The sequence below is a fragment of the Lichenostomus cassidix genome, chromosome 24 (genome assembly GCF_008360975.1).
Source record: "Lichenostomus cassidix isolate B80296 chromosome 24, HeHo_3.0, whole genome shotgun sequence".
NCBI classification, from domain to species: Eukaryota; Metazoa; Chordata; class Aves; order Passeriformes; family Meliphagidae; genus Lichenostomus; species Lichenostomus cassidix.
In genome coordinates, this window is record NC_139504.1 from 5,875,711 (window position 1) to 5,900,039 (window position 24,329).

The window sequence follows — 24,329 nt, forward strand, 5'->3', positions numbered from 1 at the left end:
TGGCTATGACAGGGAAAATAGATGCTGACTTGCTATCCCCAGCCCCTGGGCCAAGGCTGCATTCAGCAGGCAGCTCTCCCTGATCCAGCTCACGGAGTGTTTGGACAAGGGATGGGCTCTGCCGAGGGAGGTGTCCCCTCAAGCTGGCGTCTGTGTCAGCCACCGTGTCCCCTTGCATCTCCCTGCCGCAGGGGTGCCAGCACGGCCACGTGTCACCGGCTGAGCCTGGGGTGGGAGCTCGGTGCCATCCCGCCGGCGGGTGACTGCTGCCGCCTGCGGCTGCCACCCCCTGACCCCCATCCCGCTGGGTGCCCCCCAGATGGGACCCCCCGCATCGTCTCCTCCTTCAGCGAGAAGGTGGTCAACCCCGGGGAGCAGTTCTCCCTGATGTGTGCCGCCAAGGGAGCTCCGCCGCCGACCGTCACCTGGGCGCTGGACGACGAGCCCATCCCGCGGGACAGCGGGCACCGCTCCAACCAGTACACCATGTCAGATGGCACCACCGTGAGCCACATGAACGTGACCAGCCCGCAGATCAAGGACGGCGGCGTGTACCGGTGCACCGCGCGGAACTCGGTGGGCAGCGCCGAATACCAAGCGCGAATAAACGTAAGAGGTGCCTGTCTACTTTTAAATATCAGAATAGGACTTTTACTGGGCTTTTTGGTTTTGTTCTGTTCTGTTCCCCGGCTGATTGTTCCTCCTCCCTCTTCCTCCTGGCCACGTGGGTCTCCCTGGCTACCCCAGCCTCATTCCCTGAGCCCTGCCTCACTCCTCACACACCCGCCCACAGATCTGAGCCTCTCCAGTGCTTAAAGCAGGGAGTTTAAATAAGTGGAAAGCAATTCCAGAGTTTTGGAGAACTGGAGCTTGGCTTTGCAGGAGTCAAAGGGCAGCACTGTCTACTTTGGGGTCCATTCTCACCCCACCAAGCTTTGCCTTGGGGGGTGCACAGGATGGGCAGCACCTCCCGAGGGACCCCACGCATGGAGAAGGAGGTGGCAGGCACAGAAATGTCCCTCGTGCTCTCCCAGCCACCCCGTTCCCTGCAGGAGCCCCACTCCTTGGCAGCCACCGCGCCCGCTGGCACCGGGATCTCCATGACAAACGATGATGAGGCAGCACGTGAAATCGTGGAAAATGAGCTTTGATTTGTCATGTCTGTATTTTCTTTGTCTGCTAAAAGCCATGGCCGCGTTAATCACCGTGTTATTACGGCTGGAGCGCGCCGCTCCGTGTGTTCCGGGGAGCGCTCTCAGGCACGGGGTGTGGTGTGAGCCCCTGCCCATTAATAATCCCCAATTAAAGCTCCCAGGCTTACAGGTGGGAGCAAGACAAGATAAGGGAGCGTTTATTTGTCTGCTGAGAACGAGGGTTGAAGGGCTGTGTTTGTCTGTGTCTCAGGTTTGAAATGGATCTAGTGGCTTTTTGGCTGGGATCCCAGGAGAGTCGGAATTTTGCTGCCGTTTACTGCTGAATTTGGAGGAAGTTCTTCCCTCAGCCATGAGAAGCCAGAGCAGCGTTTTCAATGAGGATCTTCCCTTGTCTCCCTTTCCTCCCCGTCTCAGCTCTTGATGAGCTGTCACTAGATAAGATTTGGGTTTCTTTTTCAGTGGCACAGAGCATGTCCCTCAGACAGGCCCGAGACATGGTTACAGAGCGAGATGCTAATTCCTTTTCTCCTGCTCCTTCTCTTAACGTGTCCTAGAATGAGAAACACCGTCCATCAGCTGATCCTGGGTGTCTGTTAAGCTGTTATCCTGCTACGCCCTCAGGACGAGGAGTCAAGACAGGGTTAATCTTTAGATTACTTTGCTATTTTATGCAGCGGCTGGGAGAACAATGTAATTATTGATGCATGAAACCTCTCGTTTAAAGGCTCACCTGCCACATTCTCCCAGTCCTCAGGCAGCTCCAAAGCCAGACAGAAATTGGTGGCTGTCTGGCTCTTCAGTGACACCCAGGTTGGCAGCGGAGGGTGCAGAAAGGTGTGGTTTGAGGGAGGTGAAGTGTGTTTGCCAGTGGAAGTCAGGTTCCCATAGCAGCTCTTGCCAAGGATGTTTGGCACAATGCAGGCAGCTCCCTCCTGGGAGAGGCAGAGAGGCTGTGATGGTGGGAGTGCTCTCCCCGTGTCTCCCACAGTTCCAGTGCTACTGGAGGAGCCAGGTGGAGGCATCCTGAGCAGCCACAGTGCCCAGTGCAGAAACACAGACACCATCCGACCTCCCCCAGTGGGCAGCAGTGGCATCTGTGGGCTCAGCTTCCCCAGCACTGGGGTGGGATTTGCTGTTTGAAGTGTGGCTGTGACCCTGGAGCACAGTCCTGTTGGTGGGTGAGGGTGAGGAGCTGTAGCTGAGGAGCAGCTCTCCCTGCACATGCTGAGAGGAGCCTGTGCCACCTCCTCACCCAAAGAGGGTGGCTCCTGGCTGTCCTGGTCACCTCCTGTGCCTGTGAAGCTCGATCTGGAATAGCAGCAGATGTGCATGCAAGCAAATGGCCCTTCGGAATTAACCTAGCCTGCCTCTTCCTTCCTCCCAAATATGTAGGTCCCCCGAGCATCCGTGCCATGAAGAACATAACAGCGGTCGCGGGTAGGGACACTTTCATCAACTGCAGGGTCATCGGGTACCCCTATTACTCCATCAAGTGGTACAAGGACTCTCTGCTGCTGCCCGATAACCACCGCCAAGTGGTGTTTGAGAACGGCACCCTGAAGCTGATGGACGTCCAGAAAGGCATGGATGAAGGAGAGTATCTGTGCAGCGTCCTGATCCAGCCCCAGCTCTCCATCAGCCAGAGCGTCCACGTCACTGTCAAAGGTAAGAGGAGGGGAAGGCTTCCCCTGGATGGGGTGGAAAGCTCATCCAGGTTGTGTTTGGGTTGTCCCTGCCGCGGGGTGGAGGCAGAGGAGCGCTGCACAGGGAACTGCACGGCCAGGTGGTGGCTGTGCTCTGTAGTCACCAGGCATGGGAGCTCAGATCTCACCACCACAGCCCTCGGGAGCTGGCTTGGCTACCTGGTCCTGCCTGCCGCCGGCAGCTGCCCCGAGCCACGCCGTATCCATTTCCCCTTACAAGTGATGGAGCAAGGATTTATGGTGTAAACATAACGTCTTAAAACATCTAACCTTTGCTTGGATCACCTTCACCGATGTTTTTCTGTGTGTGCTAGCTTTTAAAAAAATAATACTCTCGGTCTTCTGAGCGCACAGAACATCTTAAAAGCTTCTCCAGGCCATCAATTATTCAGCCCCATTGAGGGAGCTATCAGTCCTAATGAATTGAGCCGGATGCATTCCCTCCCAGTGACTGGCTGAGATTGCGTTGGGAGCGCACGGTGCTCCCAGATCTCCCGTCCTCAGGAGTTGTCGGGTCGCCTCCGCCCGTCGCCAGCTCGGTGTTTGCAGTAAATCATTCAGACAAACACGGCGGCGCTGGGGACGGAGCCGGCCAATTGTCATCCTGCCTCTCAGCCAGCGGGGGATTCGTGCACTGGATTTACTCTGATCCCCCTCCCTCCCCTCCCAGCCACCATTTTCTTATTAGGAATCAGGTTAGCGAGAGAGCGCATCAAGCTGATTAGAGATGCTACCACTTGATTAGCTAATGCTCTTCTCCAAGGTTTCCAGAGGGGAGAGGAGGCTGTGGATAACCTGTCTAAGGGCAGTGCAGGGAAGTCTTCTTGCCCCTGGGGTGTGCAGGGCTTGGCCAGCCCTGCTTTCCTCACCTCATATAAATCCTGGTCCATGTGGAGCCCCAGGGCTTGAAAAGAGGCCAGAGATGCTGATCTTGTGTTGGGACAGGCAGGGCTGTTGGTGGAGAGAGCATCCTGGGATGTTTGTGAATAGTTAAATAGTGGGATTCGCTGGGAGGTGCCCTCGGAGGGTGCAGGATGCTGAAGTTCAGCTGAGGATCTGTGTATCCTGGGAAGCAACCCGTCCCAACCTGGATTTACTGCCTCGATTAGTGGCCAGTGATGGGCTGAGGAAGGCGAGCAGGCAGGAGCACAGTGTGGGACAGGCAGAACATCTTCATTCTACTGCTGGAAATTTACACCTGCCCTGCCAGCTGAATTCCTCATTTCCACCAGCCCTTGGATAAAAGATGTGTGTAAAAGAATAGCAAAGGCCCTAGAAGACAGTCAGAGAGTGAATAAACATAACTGTGTAGCACAAGGAGTGCGGGGTGGCGTGGAGCACCATAAAGCTTTTACAGCCCAAAGTGCCTGGTGACCACATGAAATGCCACCAGCGAGTTACGCAGGTCCTTCAATCACACAGCAGTAAAAGCTTTACAATTCCCCCCAGGAGCAGGGATGTGCAGGCCCTGCTCGTGAGGCATCGCCCCCATCTCGTGCTGAAGGAAGCTCCTGCCCAGGTGTAGCTGCTGCTGCTCAGCCAGGGAACCCCAGGATCTCAGTTTCAAACCTCCCAGCTCCATAGGGCTTTGCTGCTCAGGGGGTGCTGCTGCTCTTCCCCAGCAGCACAGCCCAAAATCCAACCTCCTCCAAGGTGCCCTGACAGCTCCTCATTCCCACAGACATCTTTGAAGGTTTTAATTAGTCCCATGTGGGTTGGTGCTGTCCTGGGGCTCCTGCTCAGGTGGCTGCAGTGTTTTGGGGAGCACGGGGCTGACACAGGGCCAGGGCTCTGTGGGGTGATGTTTTACCCCACGGGGAGGCAGAGGCTGTTCACAGAGTTGTCGCTGTTGAGCAGCTAGCAGAGTAATGAATGCATCGGTTCTCAGTGGCAAGAAGGAATGACCTTTATTGTTTTGATTTCATCACATTTATAGAGTTCTCAAAAGTCACCCAGATTGGTCAGTCAGAAGCCTTCCCCCAGGCCTGATTGGCCAGGCTTGCACTGCCCAAGTTCTGGGACACTGTTCCAAAACATCCAAACTTTATCTTTATTTACAAAACACAAGAAAACCTCTCATGGGAAAAACTGTGCTAGCCACACAGAGTCACCTCTGGATTGCAGCTGCTGGGATGGCTCTGCGGTGGCACCATGCACGGTGCTCTGTGCTCCAGGCTGCAGGCAAGTGAGAGCCTGGAAGCTCTGGAGAAAGGAGAATTGCAGCAGGAAGCAATCTGGGAAGGACAGGAGAGTTGTGAGCTCTGTTTGTGGGAAGATGAAGCAGGGGAAGCTTGTCTGTTGGCCGGAGGGGCGTGTTTGGAGAGGCGTGGATCCACAAGCCCATCCCCGCTCTGCAATAGACTGCAGTGCATTCCCAATTAATTATTCATTAATTATGGAAAATAGGCAGCACTGGCTCCATGGCTCCGGCAGCTCGAGCCATGTCGTTGTAGCCAGCAGAGGGACAGGCCAGCCCTGTGTGTACCTGCCTGCCTGGTGGCAGTGGCTCACACGTGGGGGACAGTGACAGCCCCTGGTTGCCTGTGCTCTGGGACCAGGCAGCAGTGCCAAGGCCTGAGTTCTGGGATGGGCATGGGGGGAAGGTGGGAGCCCAGGGAAGTGTGTGGGGTACAGAGAGCTGCCCCCATGCCTGCATGAGAGGGCAGCTCCCTACTGCTGAAGGGACAATTGGCAGCCTGCTAATTTAATTATGGAGACTGCAGAACGAGGATCTCATCTACCAGGTGCTGAGCCTTGTTAAGCTAATTGTCTCCCTCTCTCTGCTTTCTTCCCCCTCCCACATTGCCAGAGATGCTGCGGTTGCCTAATTAAGTTATCAGAAAGATAATGGCTGGTTCTGAATCCAGCGCCTTTAAGAAAAGCATCCATCTAATAATGGCTTTTCTGGGAGTGGATAAATGCTGAGGTGGAATTTCGGGTGGCACGTGCTGGGGGCGGCCAGGGCTTTCCCCAGTGCAGGGTCAGCGTTTCTCCATCCCACTCTCAGCAGGGTGGCCCTGCCAGGTGGGGGAAGCCTTCCTGCTGTTCTCTGCTTGATGGCACCTCCCGCTGTCCCCCTGGCCTTGTTCCCGGTGGAATCAAAAACCTATCTTCATCTCTGGGCTGCTTCTCCTGCCAGGACAGCCTCTCCCCCGAGCCCCACTCCAGGAAGGCTTTCCTGGGATGGACGCTCCAGCATTCTCTGTCTCTCCCCTCTCAGTCCCTCCGCTGATCCAGCCCTTCGAGTTCCCACCAGCCTCCATCGGACAGCTCCTCTACATCCCCTGCGTGGTCTCCTCCGGGGACATGCCCATCCACATCACCTGGAGGAAGGATGGGCACGTCATCCTCTCCGGTTCTGGGGTCACCATCGAGAGCAAGGAGTTCATGAGCTCCCTGCAGATCTCCAGTGTCTCCCTCAAGCACAATGGGAACTACACCTGCATCGCCAGCAACGACGCTGCCACCGTCAGCCGGGAGCGGCAGCTCATCGTGCGGGGTGAGCTGCGGGGTGACCTGTCCACCTGCATCCCACCCGCTCCTGGTGGGCAGAGAGGGAGCAGAGGGGAGTTGGGAGGATGAGGAGCAAGGCTGAGCCAGGGCACACCCCTGTGCCCACAGGAAATGGAGAGCTGTAGGGATCTGATGGGGATTTTCCTACAGTGACATCTTTTCTCCCAAACTCCTCAGTGCCTCCTCGTTTTGTGGTCCAACCCAACAACCAAGATGGCATTTATGGAAAGGCTGGGGTGCTGAACTGCTCTGTTGATGGGTACCCCCCTCCGAAAGTCATGTGGAAACACGCTAAAGGTAGGGATGGGTCACAGCAGCATGTGGGGATGTCCCCAGAGCTGGGGAGAGTCCCTTGGGCACAGCCACCCCAGCTCAGAGCCTCAAGAGTGCTCCTCTGCCTCGGCTGAACTCTGTTTCTGTGTCCCTCCTAGGAAGTGGCAACCCCCAGCAGTACCACCCCATCCCCCTGACGGGCCGCATCCAGATCCTGCCCAACAGCTCCCTGCTCATCCGCCACGTGCTGGAGGAGGACATCGGCTACTACCTCTGCCAGGCCAGCAACGGCGTGGGCACAGACATCAGCAAGTCCATGTTCCTCACCGTCAAGAGTAAGTACCCAGGCTGCGCCGTGGGGCTGGGGACAGGGACAGGGGACAGGGAGCTGCTCCTGGCATGGCCACAGGGGTGGCTGAGGGGCAGAGGCAGGCATGGTGAAGATGGCCGTGGGACATGGCATCATCAGCAGAGCCTGCTCTGGAGCAGCTTCCTTCTCTGTTCTGAGGGCTCCAGCCTCAGCTCCGTGCATCCCCACGATCGATGCGCAGGGCACGGGAGGGCATTGATTCCTCCCCTCCAGGGACCCGCTTCCCTTTTGCTATTAAACACACTTTGTCTTTAATAAAACCAAGCAATCAATCTACATCATGCAGGAGGAAAGGAAATAGCTGGGCTGCTTTGACAGGGATGGGCTGGGAAGTGTTGTTAGACACCGTGTTTGAACTGTGTGTGTTATTGGATTGCTCTCCCGTTGCTATCAGCAGAATGTATAATTGCCAGCTCCGTGTTATTTATTGGGCTCGTTGCTGCTGGGAGCATTCAAACCTCCAGAAGGAGGTGGTGGAGGGTTCCAGCCCCATCATGCTCATTCCTGAGTGTCTCCAGGAGGGGCTGGGACTGGGACTGGGATCAGAAGGACTAAGCTTTGCCCTGACCATGCCAGGGATGAGGCAGCAAGTGCGCTGTACCAGAGGGGATGGAGGCTGTAGGTGAAGCTATGGAAGCCACCCCTGGTTGTCCACCCAGGATGCTGTGGACAAAGGGGATGTGCAGCCTTCTCTGGTCACATCCCCTCCCCAGCCCAGCACTTTCTCTCCTGACATCAGCAGCCCTTTCTCTCGGGGGCTTCTCCCCTCCCCACTCAGCCTCTGCCTTCCCAGGTTCCCGTTCCCCTCCCTGTCAGCTGTTTAATTTATCCCTCCGACTGATGAATCAAACCCAGCGACTTCAAACAAGGCACTTCAATGAGGCTCAGGTACAAAGTCGAGGCGATTAATCCCGAGTGAGCGTGCGAAGTCTGGGAGCCCGGACTGGTGCCGTGTCCCTGCTAGCTCCTGTAATTGCATCCCAGGACAGGTTGCTTGCTGACTTGAATAGCACATAACCTTATTATGCGAGTGCTTTTGCATCTCCCGGAGCCCTCGCAGCCTTTGAAAAGGTTTGGATGAATAGGTAGACGAAGCGCCACAGCCAATTAAGCATTAGATGGGCTCTTTGTTTTGTTTCATTTTGGGGTTTTTGTTTGTTTAGTGAAATGTCAGCCCAATTAAAGGGAGATCAGCACTGGCTTTCCATGAAAGCCAGGCCACTGCGGACTGAGTTAAATGAGAGTTAATCAGAGCCCAAACAAAGCGTGTTGGTGGTCAGCAGGGGAGAGGGGAGTGCCACAACCAGCTGGTGTCACACATCTCCTGCCCCGATGCCGCAGCAAAAGGCTCCAGGGGTAAGCTGGGACAGCCAGGTAGGACAGTGGACAGTGTGTGCTGTCCTGGCCAGGTTCCATGGACTTGGCAGGGCCAGGAGGAGCTGGACACTGCTTTTGTCAGGGGCTGGGTGAGGAAAGCCACCAGATTTGCTTGGGGGATGTCACCTGTGGGGTTAAGGCTTTCCATGCCTGGGCTCCCACACCATGTCACCCGTCCTTCCCAGCTTTGGGAAGGAACTCACCAGCAGCCAGCCGGGTGTAGCGTGGAGGGGAAGGTGAGGAGTGCTGGAGTAACCGAGCGTGTGCCCGAGGGGACAGCGGGCCGGGCTGGGCGCAGGTGAGGGACCCAGCAGTGCATGATAAATGGCATTTAGCACATGGCTGCACACCTGCTCGGGTGTCAGAGCGTGTGGCATGGCGAGGGTCACATCCTTGGGGGTCCTGCCAGCAGTGCCGGAGCTGCAGCACCCTGGGCACTGGGGAGGGGGCTGCTCTGCCTGCTCTGTGCCAGCACCTCGATACCCAGGGTCCAGCCAGGGGGCAGGGAGAGGGGTCTCTGTCTGTGGTCGTGGCACAGCCCCGTTTGGAAGTTCGCTGCCACACGGCACGAGCATAACTGATTGCTTCCATGCAATTTGAATTAATCTCATGCTTCAGGTGAAACTCAGCTAATCAGTGTAGAAAGGAAGCTGAGACGGGTGCAATCAAATTAACATCACAGAGCCAGCTCCAAACAAGAAAGAGGGGGGCGAGGGAGGCAGGCACAGCCCTTGTCACCCTTGTCACTGTTCTCATTCAGTTGTCACCAGCGCTCTGCGAAGCAGCTCGTGCCCCAGCCGGGTGTGGGACGGCAGAGCGTGCTGGTTGCTGTGAGCTTCCTTTGTTGCCAGGCTTATCTCTGCCCAGCCAGCAGGACCAGCTGCTGTTTGGGGTCTTGTTAACAAGGCCGTGGGCACAGGGAGAGGCTGGGTGGGTGAGCTGGGCCCTGGGAGGATAGGTGGGCACAGAAGGTGAGGAGGAGAGATCTCCTTGAAGGAAGTCAGTCTGCCCAGAGTACTGCTTGAGTTGTGGTTGATGCTGCATGATTGATGCCCCTGCAGCCAGGAAGGGATCACAGAGTGGTCAGAGCAGCCCCCAGCCACCCTTGGAGGTCCCCACAGCCACTCCCAAGCAACGTGGTCCCTCTGCAAGCTGCAGAGCTGCTCCAGGGCAGGTGTTGGGCACCAATGGCCTGATCTGTGCTATCCTCACACCTGCTTGGGGTTTTCTTGGGGTTTGTTGTGCTCTTTTCCTGCTCTGGACTACGTGCAGTTCCCTTGGGACCCTGGCAATTGAGAGAAGTTGATATGTTTACATCCAAGGAGCTGCTTTTAATCAAACATCAATAAGTGCATTTCAGCGAAGCAGAGCCTGAAACGGAGCTCCTCTCCCGGGGCCTGTGCTCGCTGAGAAGAGGCTGATGTAGCCAAGGCTGCTGCAGCCCTGAGGGGCTGTCCTGCCCCTGCAGCCCCACGGCCACACACCCTCTGTGCTGCACCCTCCTGCAGCCTAAATGAGGGCTGAGTGCAGGGGTGACATCCCCAGTGCCCCTGCTTGCCAAACAGCAGGGTGGCCCCTCGGTGCTTTGCCATGGCAGGAAGTGGGGACAGTGGGCAGGAGCCTGGCAAGGTCTGCCATGGTGCCAGGAAGGGACGCTGAGCCCCTAGGCCAGCTGTGTGTGCCCTTGTGCTGTGCTGGGCACTGTCAGCTGGGCTTTGGGGCAGGAGCAGGAGTGTCCCTGTGCTCTGTCCTCACCATGGTGGCACATGGGATGCTGGGGCTGGGACAGTCCTTCCCAGGCCTGCCTCTCTCCTGCTGTATCCCTGACACCTGCAGAGGTGTCAGAGCACGGGCAGGGAGCTGGGAATGGGACAGGGCAGAGTTAGGAGAAGTCTTGAGCTGTTTCTTGTAACCCTTGGTGCCCCAGGCTGCACTGCCACAACATCCCTGCTCTTTGCTATCCCCTGCCAGCTTGGGGGTGGCTGTGCTCCCCTCTGGGCAGGATTGTCCCACGGGCACCAGGCTGGGCACTGCACTGTCCTGCACCCCGCAAACACCAGCAGCTCCGGAGAAAAGGTTTCCTTCGCTGTTAATTGAATTACATTGCCACAGAAAGCCAAGGAGTCGTAGCTCATTAGAGCCTCTTGTGTCCCATTAGAGCAGTGTGTGTTGCCTTTGCGGATTGTCATTATCATACATTACTGCAGGACTCAGCACTGCTGTTTGTTTATGCATTACATTTTTTTCTGCTTACCCAGCCTGCCCTCCGTCCCCCAGCCTGTTCTTCCTGTGTGGTGCCTGCCACAGCCAGCCCACTGCATGGCACTGGGGTGGCACCAGACTTGGCTCTTGGAGCAGGGAAGAGCCAGGCCAGGGATCAGTGCAGCATCCTCATAGCATGGATCAGCCATCCCCATCTGGGCTGCACCCACTGCTGGAGCACCTCTGGGTTCTGCACCTCAGCCAGGTGGTGACCAGGGCACAGGGTGTCCCCACTGCCCTCGTTTGCATATTGGGGTGGCTATGAAAAAAAAAATCATCTCTGATATCTGCAATGCAAAGGCGGCCTTGCTGATGGGAAATCACACTCTGTATTCTGCCCAGGTTTATACGAGTGAATTATGCAAATCCGTGATGGAAAACATTCTTCCTCTCATCCTCGGGAGTGTAAAACCTTAGTCAATAATTCATACCCGCACGTCTCAGACTGGAGGCTTTCTCTTCATTATAGTGTGCACTTGGTTATTTGTCTTTCACGTTTTATTGTCTACCCCGGTGTAATGCTATGCATTATAAAATTTATCTGCTTCATTATTTTATGATCCTGAGCTGTATAATGCAGCGAGATGGTTCCGCTTCGGGCTGCGCGGCCTCTCGGTGAGAGCCGCATGCGCCGTGTCCTCGGTGGGTCCGTGGGCTCTGCGGGGCCGGGCAGCCACAGGTGGCACCTGCCTGTCCCCCGAGCACACAGGTGACAATTTGTCTCCCCGCAGTCCCAGCCATGATCACCTCCCACCCCAACACCACCATCGCCATCAAGGGCCAGACCAAGGAGCTGAACTGCACGGCACGGGGCGAGCGGCCCATCATCATCCGCTGGGAGAAGGGTGACACTGTCATCGACCCCGACCGCAACATGCGCTACGCCATCACCACCAAGGACAACGGCGACGAGGTCATCTCCACCCTCAAGGTGAGGCTTGGGGGTCCTCCAGCTGCCAGGGGTCTGGATGGGTGTTGGAGAGAGGAATGCTGCACAGGGGGTGTGGATGGACCCAGTGGGTGTCACAGGGGCTGGCACTGCTGCTGGACTCCCTGCGTGGCAAAGCCAGCGAGGTGAGGTGTTAAGAGTCCCATGGGAGGGACTGCAGCTCCAGGGAGTGGCACTGTGATGGGAGCAGGCAGGACATGGCAGGGGAAGGCAGGGGACAGTGCTCAGGGTAGCCCAGGCTGAATTGGCTCCTCTCCCTGGAACTTTGGCAGCTGAAGCCAGCCGACCGCGGGGACTCCGTCTTCTTCTCCTGTCACGCCATCAACTCCTACGGCGAGGACAGAGGCTTGATCCAGCTCACTGTCCAAGGTACTCCATCCCCCATGCATGAGCCCTGCAGTGCAAAGCCTCGCTGAGAGGGTTCCCCTGCTCCTGGGGGGCTCCTCTGCCTGTGTCCCTAACCTGCCTGCATGTCCCCAAGAGCCCCCTGACCCGCCGGAGCTGGAGATCCGTGAGGTGAAAGCCCGGAGTATGAATTTGCGATGGACGCAGCGGTTCGATGGCAACAGCATCATCACTGGCTTCGATATCGAGTACAAGAACAAGTCAGGTAGGTGACAGTGATGTCCCCTCCCCGTGCCACAGTGGGCTGGGGCTGGCCTGCACGGGCAGGTGAGGGACTGCCCCACCGGTGCCTCCAAGGGAATATTCTGCATCCCGGTTCCTTTGATGAAGAAAGGAGAGAGCGGCATTAATGAAATATGGTAATTTCTGTTGGATGGGAGCATTTGAAAGGGAATATTAAAAGAGACAATATTTGCAAAAAGTTGAACCCTGATGCACAACGGCGAGAGAGGGAAGCAGCACCTCTCCAGGGGTACAAAAGCTGGAGGTGCTTGGGGACCTCACCTGCCTGAGCACAGCCCTCTTGGCACTGCAGGCTCTGGGACAGGATTCAGGTCCTGACCCTCCTGTCTCTCTCTGCTGCTGTTCCAGATTCCTGGGATTTTAAGCAGTCTACACGCAACATCTCCCCGACCATCAACCAGGCAAACATCGTGGACCTGCACCCTGCCTCTGTGTACAGCATCCGCATGTACTCCTTCAACAAGATCGGCCGCAGCGAGCCCAGCAAGGAGCTCACCATCAGCACCGAGGAAGCAGGTGCTGCTCCCAGCTCCCAGCACGGGTGGTGGGCAGGGTAACACGGGGGCTGCAGCCTGGAGGGAGGCTGGTTGAAGTACAGCTCTCCTAAAGCCAGAGGTTTTCATAGTGAGGAGCTCATGAACCTTCTCAATGTGTTTTTTGGTTTGCCTCTCCACAGCTCCCGATGGCCCTCCGATGGATGTCACCTTGCAGCCCATCACATCCCAGAGCATCCAGGTCACCTGGAAGGTGAGCGAGGCCAGGGTGGTGTGTGGGCTTTCCACAGGGGCTTGGCCAAAGGCTGTCACAGCTTGTCCTGAGAACCAGCATGTTATCAGCGTTACAGAAGTCAGGAAGAATTCCCCAGGAAAAAGGAAAACCTGGAAGTTGAGCAAGCAGCTCACCTCACCACACAGGGCTCTTATCAATCATGTTTTATAACAAGCTCATTATCTCTTTGGGTGTCCGTGTGGGACCATGGGGCAGAGAGGATAAATATGTAAAAACTGAGGTGCTGGGTTGCAAAGTGTTTGAGCAGAGATCAATACAACTTAGAATCGGATTTATTTTTCCAAAGCTGCCTAATGAAAAATAAAATTGATTGTAAAGTTAGGACTTGGGAATGAACTGCTAAGTCAATAAATTTAGGGTTCCAGCTTCTCCCCCCTCCCCTTAAGCACTGGAAAACAGATTAATGAAAAGTAAGATTCACTTGAAAGATAAGTCACTTCGTTTTAGGAGTATTTCAGCGAGATGGATCACCCTGGCATTGTAACATAAATTTGCAATCAACCCTATTGATTTCTTAATGCTTCAGAGAAATATTGTTAAGATTGATCTCAATCTGGCCTCTCAGGCTGCCAGACTTGGGGTTTCTCCTGCTCCAGTTGGGGATTGGTGCTGTCCAGGCAGCACTTTCCTCTCCGGTGGCTCTGAGGACCCACTGGACCTTTTTCATCACTATTTTGCCACTCAGTGAAAAGTGGGGAGGGAAAACAATTTGAAAGCCTTGAGAAAAGCCACTGGGGAGGGGTGGCTGGGGCACAGAGCCCTGCAAGCCTCCCACCCTTGTGACACCACTCCATCCTGCTCTCATTGTCCCTCAGGCCCCGAAGAAGGAGCTGCAGAACGGGGTGATCCGTGGCTACCAGATTGGCTACCGGGAGAACAGCCCGGGCAGCAATGGGCAGTACAGCATCGTGGAGATGAAGGCCACGGGGGACAGCGAGGTGTACACGCTGGACAACCTGAAGAAGTTTGCGCAGTACGGGGTGGTGGTGCAGGCGTTCAACCGCGCGGGCACGGGGCCCTCGTCCAGCGAGATCAACGCCACCACGCTGGAGGACGGTAAGGGTGGCACAGTGACCAAACCGGGCACTTCTCCTGCTCCCCAGGGCCAAGTCACACCTGGGGGACCCTCGGTCACTCGCTGTCCATCACAAGAGGGTCTGGGGTGGTGGCTGTGTGTGCTGTCACACCTTCCAGGGAAGGGACTGGGAGCACAGGGGTCTCAGGATGGCCGTGGCACTGGGTTAGTGGCACAATTAAAGGTGGATTTAGGCACTGTTGAAGTGCCAGGCAGCTTTCCATCTGGGACACAGTCACTGATGGCCTCAGTCGTTTCAAAAACAATGAGGAAAAAGTTTTGCAGTGCGTTTGCTCAGCAGTTTTTCATACTTAATTAAGGCTCTCGTTAGCCTGTCAAACCGCGATCGTTTCCTGGCTGCATTAGCACTCCTCCCGGGGTATTCAAAGGCCCCTGTTTTAGCAATAGTGTCTTTTCCATAATTATATTACCTTCATTTTGTTCAAACGGACTATCTGTATTAGTTTATTATACTCTGTCCCTAATTACATGGTGCTTATATTTTTGCACCTAAGTAATATGAAACAATAATCATTTTCAAAGAGGATCGTTACGGTGATGTATTATCATTTAAATGCTCATAAAAATTAGAGTTACCTCTTGCGGGGCAGTGGGATCTAATTACCTCGCATCCAGCCAGCTCTCCCACTCTCCCCTCACTGGGAAGCATCCTCCCTGTCACCACCAGCACAGGGTTCACACCCACCTCGCTGGTCCAGGAGAAGGAAAATAGGGTGTTGGAGGCAGAGCAGTGCCGGGCAGGACTGGCTGAGGGGTCGGTGTGGGTGCAGTTGGGGTGGCCAACTGGAGGGACACGGCTCCTTCAGCCTGGCATGTCCTGATTGTCCTCCTCTTGTGTGTCCCCCCAGTGCCCAGCCAGCCCCCCGAGAATGTCAGGGCCATCTCCATCACCTCGGACGTGGCTGTGATCTCATGGTCAGAGCCCCCACGCAGCACCCTCAACGGGGTGCTCAAGGGCTACCGGGTCATCTTCTGGTCCCTCTACATGGACGGAGGTGAGCGCCGTGGGGAGCGGGTGACACAGGGGACACGTGGGGTGGCACAGGGGGTGACAGGCCCTGTCTCCCGCAGAATGGGGCGAGATGCAGAACATCACAACCACACGGGAGCGAGTGGAGCTGCGTGGCATGGAGAAGTTCACCAACTACAGCGTGCAGGTGCTGGCTTACACCCAGGCGGGTGACGGCGTCCGCAGCAGCGTGCTCTACATCCAGACCAAAGAGGACAGTAAGTGGCACTGCCTGTCGCTCGTGCCGAAGGGCTGGAGTGGCTGCTGGGGCACAGGGGAAACCCCCCGTGTACAGCCACGGGCAGGGCATTTCCCTTTCCCTTTTTTTCTTTTCCTTAAGTGCGGATATTTAAATATTTACACCCCGCCTGCCCTACTTTAATGCCATTAGCTCGGTGGCAGAGCATCCCTGTGTCCTAGGAAGCGCCAGATGCTGGGAGGGAGGCGCAGCTGGGCAGGGTACGGCTGACAGATTAAGGAGATGGCCATTAAAAGCCAATCATGATTTCTAAACCAGAGCTTGGGCTGCAATTAACCCTCCTGCCTCCGGCTCACACGGGGACCCGAGCCACCCGTGGGGAGGTGTCCTGCAGGCAGACATGTCCCTGCCTGCACTGACACCACCACTGCAGCTGCTTCCCAGGGTGTGGTTGGGGTGCCAGCCCTGCTGCAGCATGCTGGGCAGAGACCTTGGAGACCTCACAGCACCAGCTCTGCCATGCTCTCCCTCCTCAGTTCCAGGTCCCCCAGCTGGGATCAAGGCTGTGCCATCCTCTGCCAGCAGCGTGGTGGTGTCCTGGCTGCCTCCAGCCAAGCCCAACGGCATCATTCGGAAATACACCATTTTCTGCTCCAGCCCTGGCTCGGGGCAGCCGGTACGTGATGGGAATGGGGCTGGGAATGCTGAGCTGGCCAAGCAGGAACGGGAGGGACAGCTGATGCCAGGCAGCTGCAGCAACAAAGAGCTCTTGGGGTGCACTGCGGAATTGTCCAAGGGCATTCATGGGCACTGTGCACCAGGGAATGGTCCCATCATCTCTCTCTTTCCATCCTCTGGCATCTGCCCTGCTCAGCGCTTGCTCCAGAGGGGGAAACATGCCAGCAGCTGACCGAAAATGAAATAGAAATCCAACCTGGCCCCATCCCTCCTTGGTGAGGGAGAGGTTGATGGGAGGTCTGCAGACTAGTGCTTATCAAAAGCTCCTTCTCAAACTCATTTCACTATCTGAGCCTCTGGTTTCCAGGGCAACATAATCTTTTCATCAAAGCAACTGGTAAAACCGCTGGGATCCGATATTGTTTTCTTGGCATCTTGTCAAAACTGTCATTTGGGTAAAAAAAATTATGTATACTATACAATATTCATATAGGTGTGTCTGCTTTGGGGTTCACTCACATCCGTGTCCCCGCAAGGACACGTGTGCTGGTGGTGAGAGCATGGGTACCTTCACGGTCACACTTCAGTGCACCCATCCTGTGCCACAGGGGTCAGGGAGCCCCATCACTGCCCGGTGCTGCCCTGGTGGCACAGCCGGGTGCTGTGCCAGGCAGTCCTTCCCCTCGTGGCATGCTTGGGGCAAGGGTGACTTTGCCCCGACATGATGGGGACTGTCCCCGGTGCTTGCACACAGCCAGCCCTGTCCTCAGTGCCACCGCAGGGCTGGGGCAGTCGCAGGAGTGACCCCACATGGGTTTTGGGGACCCCTTGGCCTCTCGCTGTGACCACAGAGGGTTTGGCCAGCCCGGCTGGGGCTGCCTCCAGGCTGGCCCCGCTGCAGCTTGGCGGGTGCCAGGGAAGCGTCCTTTCCCGGGAAGAAGCCATGCCGGCGTAGCCATCTGTTCCTCGGGCTCCAGCCCGGCTCCCTGGAGGAATCACGACACCAGCCGGCTCTCTCCGGCATTGAGGGATGTGAGCGGAGCTGAGCCGCTGCTGCTGCTCGGGATAAACCCAGAGCACTGCCGTGGGGTGGGAGTGGAGCTGGGGGTGATGGGGTGAGGGTCTCACAGAGGTTTCACCTTCTCCCGTGTCGCTCCCCGCAGGCCCCCAGCGAGTACGAGACCAGCCCGGATCAGCTCTTCTACCGCATCGCCCACCTGAACCGGGGACAGCAGTACCTGCTCTGGGTGGCCGCTGTCACCTCCGCCGGCCGTGGCAACATCAGCGAGAAGGTCACCATCGAGCCTGCAGGCAAAGGTATGGGGTCTGCCAGCCTGGGGGACACCTCTCTGCTGTGCCCTGCCCCGTGGCCCGCAGGAAGCAATGGCTGGGTGACCCCAGGGCAGAGGAGGGGCAGCACGGGGGTCCCAGGTCACCTCGAGGGGTGTGAGGAGCCCCCCAGGCTGACCTCCTCCTTGCCCCCAAGCCCCTGCCAAGATCATCTCCTTCGGAGGCACTGTCACCACGCCGTGGATGAAGGACGTGAGGCTGCCGTGCAACTCCGTCGGGGAGCCGGTCCCTGCCATCAAGTGGACCAAGGACAGGTATGGAGAGGGCTGCCAGCTGTGCCAGGGGCTGGTGCCACCTGCCTTGCCCTGGCTGTGTCACACACGGCTGATGTTCCCCTTCTCCTCCCGGCAGCGAGGACTCTGCCATCCCGGTGACAGTGGACGGCCACCGCCTGATCCAGGCCAACGGGACGCTGGTGCTGCGCTCAGTGAAAGCCGAGGACTCTGGCTACTACACCTGCACTGCCACCAACACCTGGGGCTTTGACACCATCATCATCAACCTGCTGGTGCAAGGTGAGAGTTCCCAGCTCCGTGTCTGCCCTGCACAGACACACTCTGTCCCTGCTGACCAGTGCCCAGGCTCTGTCCTGCATGAGTAGCTTGTGCCAGTCCAGGGATGAGTGTGAGGTCTCATTGGCACTTTTGGGGGGCCCAGTTTGGGGCATTCTGCACGTGTGAGGTGTTCATGGGCTTTCCCTCCTCCCTAGTGCCTCCGGACCAGCCCCGCCTGACTGTCTCCAAGACTTCGGCATCATCCATCACGCTGGCCTGGATCCCTGGGGACAATGGTGGCAGCTCCATCCGAGGTAGGGCTGCTGTGAGTGACAGGGCTGGTACCAGCATCTCATCCCAGAGCCATGACTGGTTCCATTCTCATGGAACATGTTTCCAGGCACACTGTGCCACATTCCTCTCTCTGCACCTCAGTTTTCCCCTCTCCAAAATGCCTCAGAAATGCTTCAGAGCAAGGTTGATGCCTCTGAGTTCTTAGCAGGGGCTGCCAGCCCTGATGAGGGGCTTGTGAGGTGTTTTGGACAAGCTGCAGGGACTGAGGTAGCTAATGAAGGGCACATCACTGGGTGCTTAGGGGCTGTGGCCAGGGCCAGCCCCAGTGCTGCTCTGTGTCTCCTGGCGTTGGTGCCACTCTGGACCCACCAGAGCAGGAGTTGTCCCACATCCCTGACAGGCTGGGGGCTTTGGGAGGGCTCCAGGAGCATCCCAGCTTTCCCAAGTCTCCTTTCTGCTCTGATTCATCTCATGAATTATATGTTGAAACAGCTGCATGCGGAGGGGGGAGCGGGGAGCGAGGAAGGAGACCTCGCTTACAATTAATTAAAAGCATGAAAGTAATTACAAGCAAATCTCCCCAGCCAGCAGCCTTTCACTCCAGCGGACTCTGTTGATAAATTTGGTTATAATTGGATTAGAAATATTAAAAACACGCCGCATGTACAAAATAAATAAATAAGCAGTGGCAGGCAGCAGGGTGGGTGGTGTGGGGGTGTCAGGGCTGGTGTTGATACCACTGGGAATCACATGCCCATGGCCTTGGGAAGGTCCCAAACATCCATAGGGAAGCCTTGGTGGTGGGAAGGTGTGAGAAATATCCCCACTGTTCTGCCCAAACTGGAGCTGGGTGTTCACAGAGCTCCTTGATGTGAACCCCCTGGCGCTGCCACGGTGGTACCTGGGTGGTGTTGGCACCAGAGGTGGTCCTGCCAGCCCTGCATTGTGCAGCTCATTATGCACACAGCAAGGCAGGAAGCCTACTCTTCCCTGCTATTTTTATTTGAGAATTGGCTAAATATCCTGCAAAAATATCCAAAGCTATCAGTGCACCAGGAAGGTTTGGTCAGCACGGCCGGGGCAGCAGGGATGTGCTGTCCCAGGATGCCCCCATGCCCTCAGGGCTGTCCCCGTGTCCCTGTGCCTCTCCCAGGAAGCCTGGAGCAGCCGTCTCCAGGCGTCTTGTTGATGGCAGCGTAACAGGTTTGCTCATCTAGGACACAGTGTGCTTCCTAATACTCTTCATCACGGGAGAGGAGGCGGTGTGCAATGACAGAAGCAACTTCCCTGCAGCCTCCCGAGGGAGCTGCTTAATTCCAGCTTTCCCTTTATAGCCTTGCACCAGTCAATCACAGTGTGCACTCCCATGTGCAAATGAGCACTGGGGCCATCCTGGGGGTGCTGGGGGCAGGTGAGGGGTGACCAGGGGCTCTGGCAGAGTTCTTGGGAGGTGCTGGGTGTGCCCACACTCCTCTTGTCCATGGCTCTGTATGGTGGGCACAGCAGGCAGTTTTCACTCCACTCATGAGCATGGAGTAAGGCAGGAATTGGTGTGTGAGGGGTGCCCTGGCACTGCAAGGCTGCACTGCACTTGGGCACAGCTTTGTGCCAGCCATAACCCCTTCCCCTTGCCAGAGGTGACTCCCCTCCTTGCTCCCCCAGGCTTCGTGCTCCAGTACTCGGTGGACAACAGCGAGGAGTGGAAGGATGTGTTCATCAGCTCCTCCGAGCGCTCCTTCAAGCTGGAGAGCCTCAAGTGTGGCACATGGTACAAGGTGAAGCTGGCGGCCAAGAACAGCGTGGGTGCTGGCCGCATCAGCGAGATCATCGAGGCCAAGACACACGGCAGAGGTGAGCCTGGCCTGAGGTGTCCCTGCCCCACACGGGGGTCCCCTCCCCACCCTGCTGACAGCTCCTCTCCCACAGAGCCCTCCTTCAGCAAGGACCAGCACCTCTTCACCCACATCAACTCCACGCACGCCAGGCTGAACTTGCAGGGCTGGAGCAGCGGGGGCTGTCCCATCACGGCCATCGTGCTGGAGTACCGGCCCAAGGGCAACTGGGTGTGGCAGAGCCTTCGCACCAACAGCTCCAGCGAGGTGTTCCTCACCGAGCTGCGCGAGGCCACCTGGTACGAGCTGCGCATGAAGGCTTGCAACAGCGCCGGCTGCGGCAACGAGACCACGCAGTTCGCCACGCTGGACTACGATGGCAGTGAGTGGGGACACGTGCTGGGGGAAATGCCACCAAGCCAGGGTGTCCTGGGGCGCTGAGTGCCCACCTGCCTGTGCTCTGCCCTAGGCACCATCCCTCCAATCAAGTCTGCCCAAGGGGAAGGTGATGATGTGAAGAAGCTCTTCACCATCGCCTGCCCCGTGATCCTGGCCACGCTGGGAGTGGCCCTGCTCTTCATCATCCGCAAGAAGAGGAAGGAGAAGAGGCTGAAGAGGCTTCGAGGTGAGATGGGATTCAGATGCTTGGCAAATGGGACCCCAGATGGTGTTTCTGGACTGTCTTGCACCCCAAAGAGCTCCCTTTAAAAAAAATCCTTGGTATTTTTGTCTCCTGCACAGATGCAAAGAGTTTGGCAGAAATGCTGATCAGGTGAGTCCCGTGTAAGCCTGTATCTAGGACTGGGTGGGCAGTCAGGGGAATGGTTGGTGCTGGGGGTGGTCCTGGCTGCTATTAAGCCCTCTCTCAGTCTCAGACCTTCTCAGGCTCACACCTGAAGGTTGTGGCAGTGCCTCTGTAGCACAGCAGCCCAGTGCTCCTGGAAAGCCACAGTGGAGCTTTCCTGGGCAGAGCTGAGCCCCGGGTGGGCTGGCTGGTGGCAATCCCCAGCCCGTGGCAGGCTGGAGCCGCCGGGGCTCTGTCCGGTAATGGGCGGGCCTGCGTCCCCTCTCACCTCACAGCAAGAATAACCGCAGCTTTGACACGCCGGTGAAGGGACCCCCGCAGGGCCCCCGACTGCACATCGACATCCCGCGGGTGCAGCTCCTCATCGAGGACAAGGAAGGCATCAAGCAGCTGGGTAAGCACTGGCAAAGCTCCCATCCCCTCGTGCTGGGGGTCCCGTGGGTGGGCTGAGCGTGGGCCAGCAGGTGCCCACATCGCCTGGCCAGAGGGAGATCTGAGCTCCAGCTTGCTCACACAGGGGATGACAAAGCCACGATCCCGGTGACTGACACGGAGTTCAGCCAGGCAGTGAACCCCCAGAGCTTCTGCACAGGCGTCTCTCTGCATCACCCAGCCCTGATCCAGAACACAGGGCCACTCATCGACATGTCCGACATCCGTCCTGGCACCAGTGAGTGTGTGGGGCTGGGCTGGCCATGGAGGGGGCTGTAGGCTCAGGGCATGGAGGGGGAACCTGTCCCCAGCACTGGCCGTGCCCAAAAGCAGCTGCTGGGAAGGCAGAAGGGGCAGGCAGTGCTCCAGGGAGACAGAACAGCATCCTGGCATGTGGGAGGGACTCACCGTGACCCTGTCACCTTTGTGCTTCAGACCCAGTGTCGAGGAAGAGCGTGAAGTCTGCGCACAGCACCCGCAACAGGTACTCCAGCCAGTGGACACTCACCAAGTGCCAGGCGTCCACCCCTGCAAGGACCCTCACATCGGACTGGAGGACAGTGGGCTCCCAGCATGGCATCACGGTCACCGAGAGTGACAGCTACAGCGCCAGCCTCTCGCAGGACACAGGTATGCAGGGCCAGAGCTGGCAGGGACCTGCTGCTTTGGGACACACAGAGACCCCAAACTGTGAGTTTGGGATGACTGCAGAACTTAGCAGAGGGATTGTGGAGCTGTGACTTGGCCAGGGCCATGCCCGGCTGTGGGGACAGAGAGAATCATAGAAGTACAAAGTGCTTTGGGGTGGAAGGGACTTTAATTCTTACCTCATTCCACCCTTCCACTAGATCAGGTTCCTCCACACTCTGTCCAACCTGGCCTTGAAGATGGCCAGGTGTGTCCCAGCAGGGACAGCCTGGGCATTCCCACGACATGGAAAAAGGCATTCCCACGCCAGGGAGAACCCCCAGGTAGGTGACACCTCCTCTCCCCACAGACAAGGGGCGGAACAGCATGGTGTCCACGGAGAGCGCCTCGTCCACCTACGAGGAGCTGGCACGAGCCTACGAACACGCCAAGCTGGAGGAGCAGCTGCAGCACGCCAAGTTCGAGATCACCGAGTGCTTCATCTCCGACAGCTCCTCGGACCAGATGACCACGGGCACCACGGACAACGCCGACAGCATGACCTCCATGAGCACCCCGTCCGAGCCGGGCATCTGCCGCTTCACCGCCTCCCCACCCAAGCCCCAGGACAGCGAGCGGGGCAAGGGCGTGGCTGTGCCCATCCCGCACCGCGCCAGCAAGAGTAGGTGCACCTGGCCTTGGTGGGGGTCCTGAAGAGCTTCCCACAACCCTTAGGAAGCCTTCCCCATCCTCTATTCCTTGGCATTCCCAGTATTTTTCCCCATGCTGTGATGGTTTTTCTCCATTGCTTCATGTTTTTCCCCATGCCTTGGTATTCCATCCAATCTAGCTTTGGTGTTTTTTCCCAGTTCCTTGGTATTTCTCCCCATTTTTTAGTATTCCTTCCCATGCCTTACTATTTTTACCCCTATGTTTTACTATTCCTTTCCATTCTCATTTTTTGTTATCCCTGCCTGTTCATTACTATTCCTTCCCATTTTTCAGTATCCCTGGCTATTCCACAGTATTCCTTGGTATTCCTCAGTATTCTTCCCTATCCTTAGTGCCAGAACCCCAACATGAGCTTTATTACCTCAAAATGGAACAATACCTGGAAGATATTTAAAAAATACATAGGTGGGAATTGATAGTTAATTTATTTACTGATTATATAACACACAGTATAATGGGATCATCTTTCTCTGCAAATAAGACCATATCTTCTTATGGTATAATTTAAATAGCACAGAGTGTATTAAGTATAATACAATTGTTACCTTATAAAAATTGGAAGTTACAGAGCATATTATAAAATACACAGAATTTAATGCAATAGTGCTATAATAACACAAATATATAACAATATAACACATGTAAGAGACAATATAATAATGCAAGGCCTCATATATATACACATATCTAAAATATACATACACACATATATACACATAAAATATATATTTGTATATAAATATGTATTCATGTTGAAATATATTAATATATAAATATAATTTATGATAGTCATATATAAATACATACAATTAATATATACTTTATGTTTTATCTATTTATTATATCTATACATTAATTTTTAATAATTTTTATATAATTTATATACTTCTATGTAAAAACATATTTTAGATATTTATATAGTTACAGAAAAATATAGTTTATATATTATATAAAAATTATGTGATTTTTAAATATCTATATCTAATTTTTTATATTTATATATAAGTTTATATATTTTTTATATATACACACATAACCATAAATCCTTAAATTAAGGTACTAATATATATATAATCCTATATATATATATGTGTGTTGTGTCCTATATTAACACCACCTATCCTGCACTATATTCCCTCCACATCCTATGAGGAGAGGAACATGCCCTTACAAGAACACACTACACAATATATACAATTAAAGTATTAATGCTCTATGGATAGAGGTGTTATATATTGCAAATATAAAAGGCAAACTAATAACAGGGTTTTACATCTGTGGACATATAAATCCTTAAATTAAGGCCCTACAGCTGTAGGTGATGCTGTAGAACACAAAGACAACAGCGAAATAGAACAGAAATAAAACACTCTAACACCTATAAGAGCCAATATAACAACACTGGGTCTTATCCATACATAGACATAAACCCCTTAAATTAAGGCACTAACTATAGATGATGCCATAACACAACATAGCAGAATCTATTGTTTATGGCAGCACAGCCACTCACCTTGGCAGAGGACTAACACACCACAGCCCACTGCTGGGTGCTGGAACAGGCAGGACACAGAGTACAGGGAATATTCCCCACTTTATTGTCATATACCACAGACACCTAGCATCACATTGTTGCTATTATAACACTGTACTGCATCACATTGTAATATTTATCACTCTGTACATTTAGCATTATATAATTAACAGTGTTGCATTATAGTACATCACAGGACATTATGTACA

The 24,329-nt window shown here is 55.3% G+C and overlaps 1 protein-coding gene across 3 annotated transcripts in view; it reads left to right on the top strand.

Moving 5' to 3' along the window:
• Positions 1-24,329, top strand: part of DSCAML1 (DS cell adhesion molecule like 1) — a 92,004-nt gene that overhangs the window by 66,407 nt on the left and 1,268 nt on the right. The window contains exons 7-32 of one of the 3 annotated variants that reach the window (XM_085081782.1): positions 320-616; positions 2,547-2,819; positions 6,078-6,356; positions 6,548-6,667; positions 6,802-6,978; positions 11,384-11,583; positions 11,874-11,970; positions 12,083-12,211; positions 12,598-12,765; positions 12,926-12,996; positions 13,854-14,094; positions 14,983-15,129; positions 15,206-15,361; positions 15,879-16,018; positions 17,184-17,337; positions 17,507-17,624; positions 17,722-17,885; positions 18,080-18,178; positions 19,821-20,009; positions 20,085-20,372; positions 20,460-20,615; positions 20,732-20,762; positions 21,071-21,189; positions 21,313-21,465; positions 21,663-21,857; positions 22,225-22,536. In XM_085081782.1, coding sequence (XP_084937908.1) covers positions 320-616; positions 2,547-2,819; positions 6,078-6,356; positions 6,548-6,667; positions 6,802-6,978; positions 11,384-11,583; positions 11,874-11,970; positions 12,083-12,211; positions 12,598-12,765; positions 12,926-12,996; positions 13,854-14,094; positions 14,983-15,129; positions 15,206-15,361; positions 15,879-16,018; positions 17,184-17,337; positions 17,507-17,624; positions 17,722-17,885; positions 18,080-18,178; positions 19,821-20,009; positions 20,085-20,372; positions 20,460-20,615; positions 20,732-20,762; positions 21,071-21,189; positions 21,313-21,465; positions 21,663-21,857; positions 22,225-22,536 — 4,473 coding nt within the window. Of the gene's footprint in view, positions 1-319; positions 617-2,546; positions 2,820-6,077; positions 6,357-6,547; positions 6,668-6,801; positions 6,979-11,383; positions 11,584-11,873; positions 11,971-12,082; positions 12,212-12,597; positions 12,766-12,925; positions 12,997-13,853; positions 14,095-14,982; positions 15,130-15,205; positions 15,362-15,878; positions 16,019-17,183; positions 17,338-17,506; positions 17,625-17,721; positions 17,886-18,079; positions 18,179-19,820; positions 20,373-20,459; positions 20,616-20,731; positions 20,763-21,070; positions 21,190-21,312; positions 21,466-21,662; positions 21,858-22,224; positions 22,537-24,329 lie in introns of all 3 variants that reach the window. The other 2 variants (XM_085081783.1, XM_085081781.1) reach the window with 2 other exon arrangements.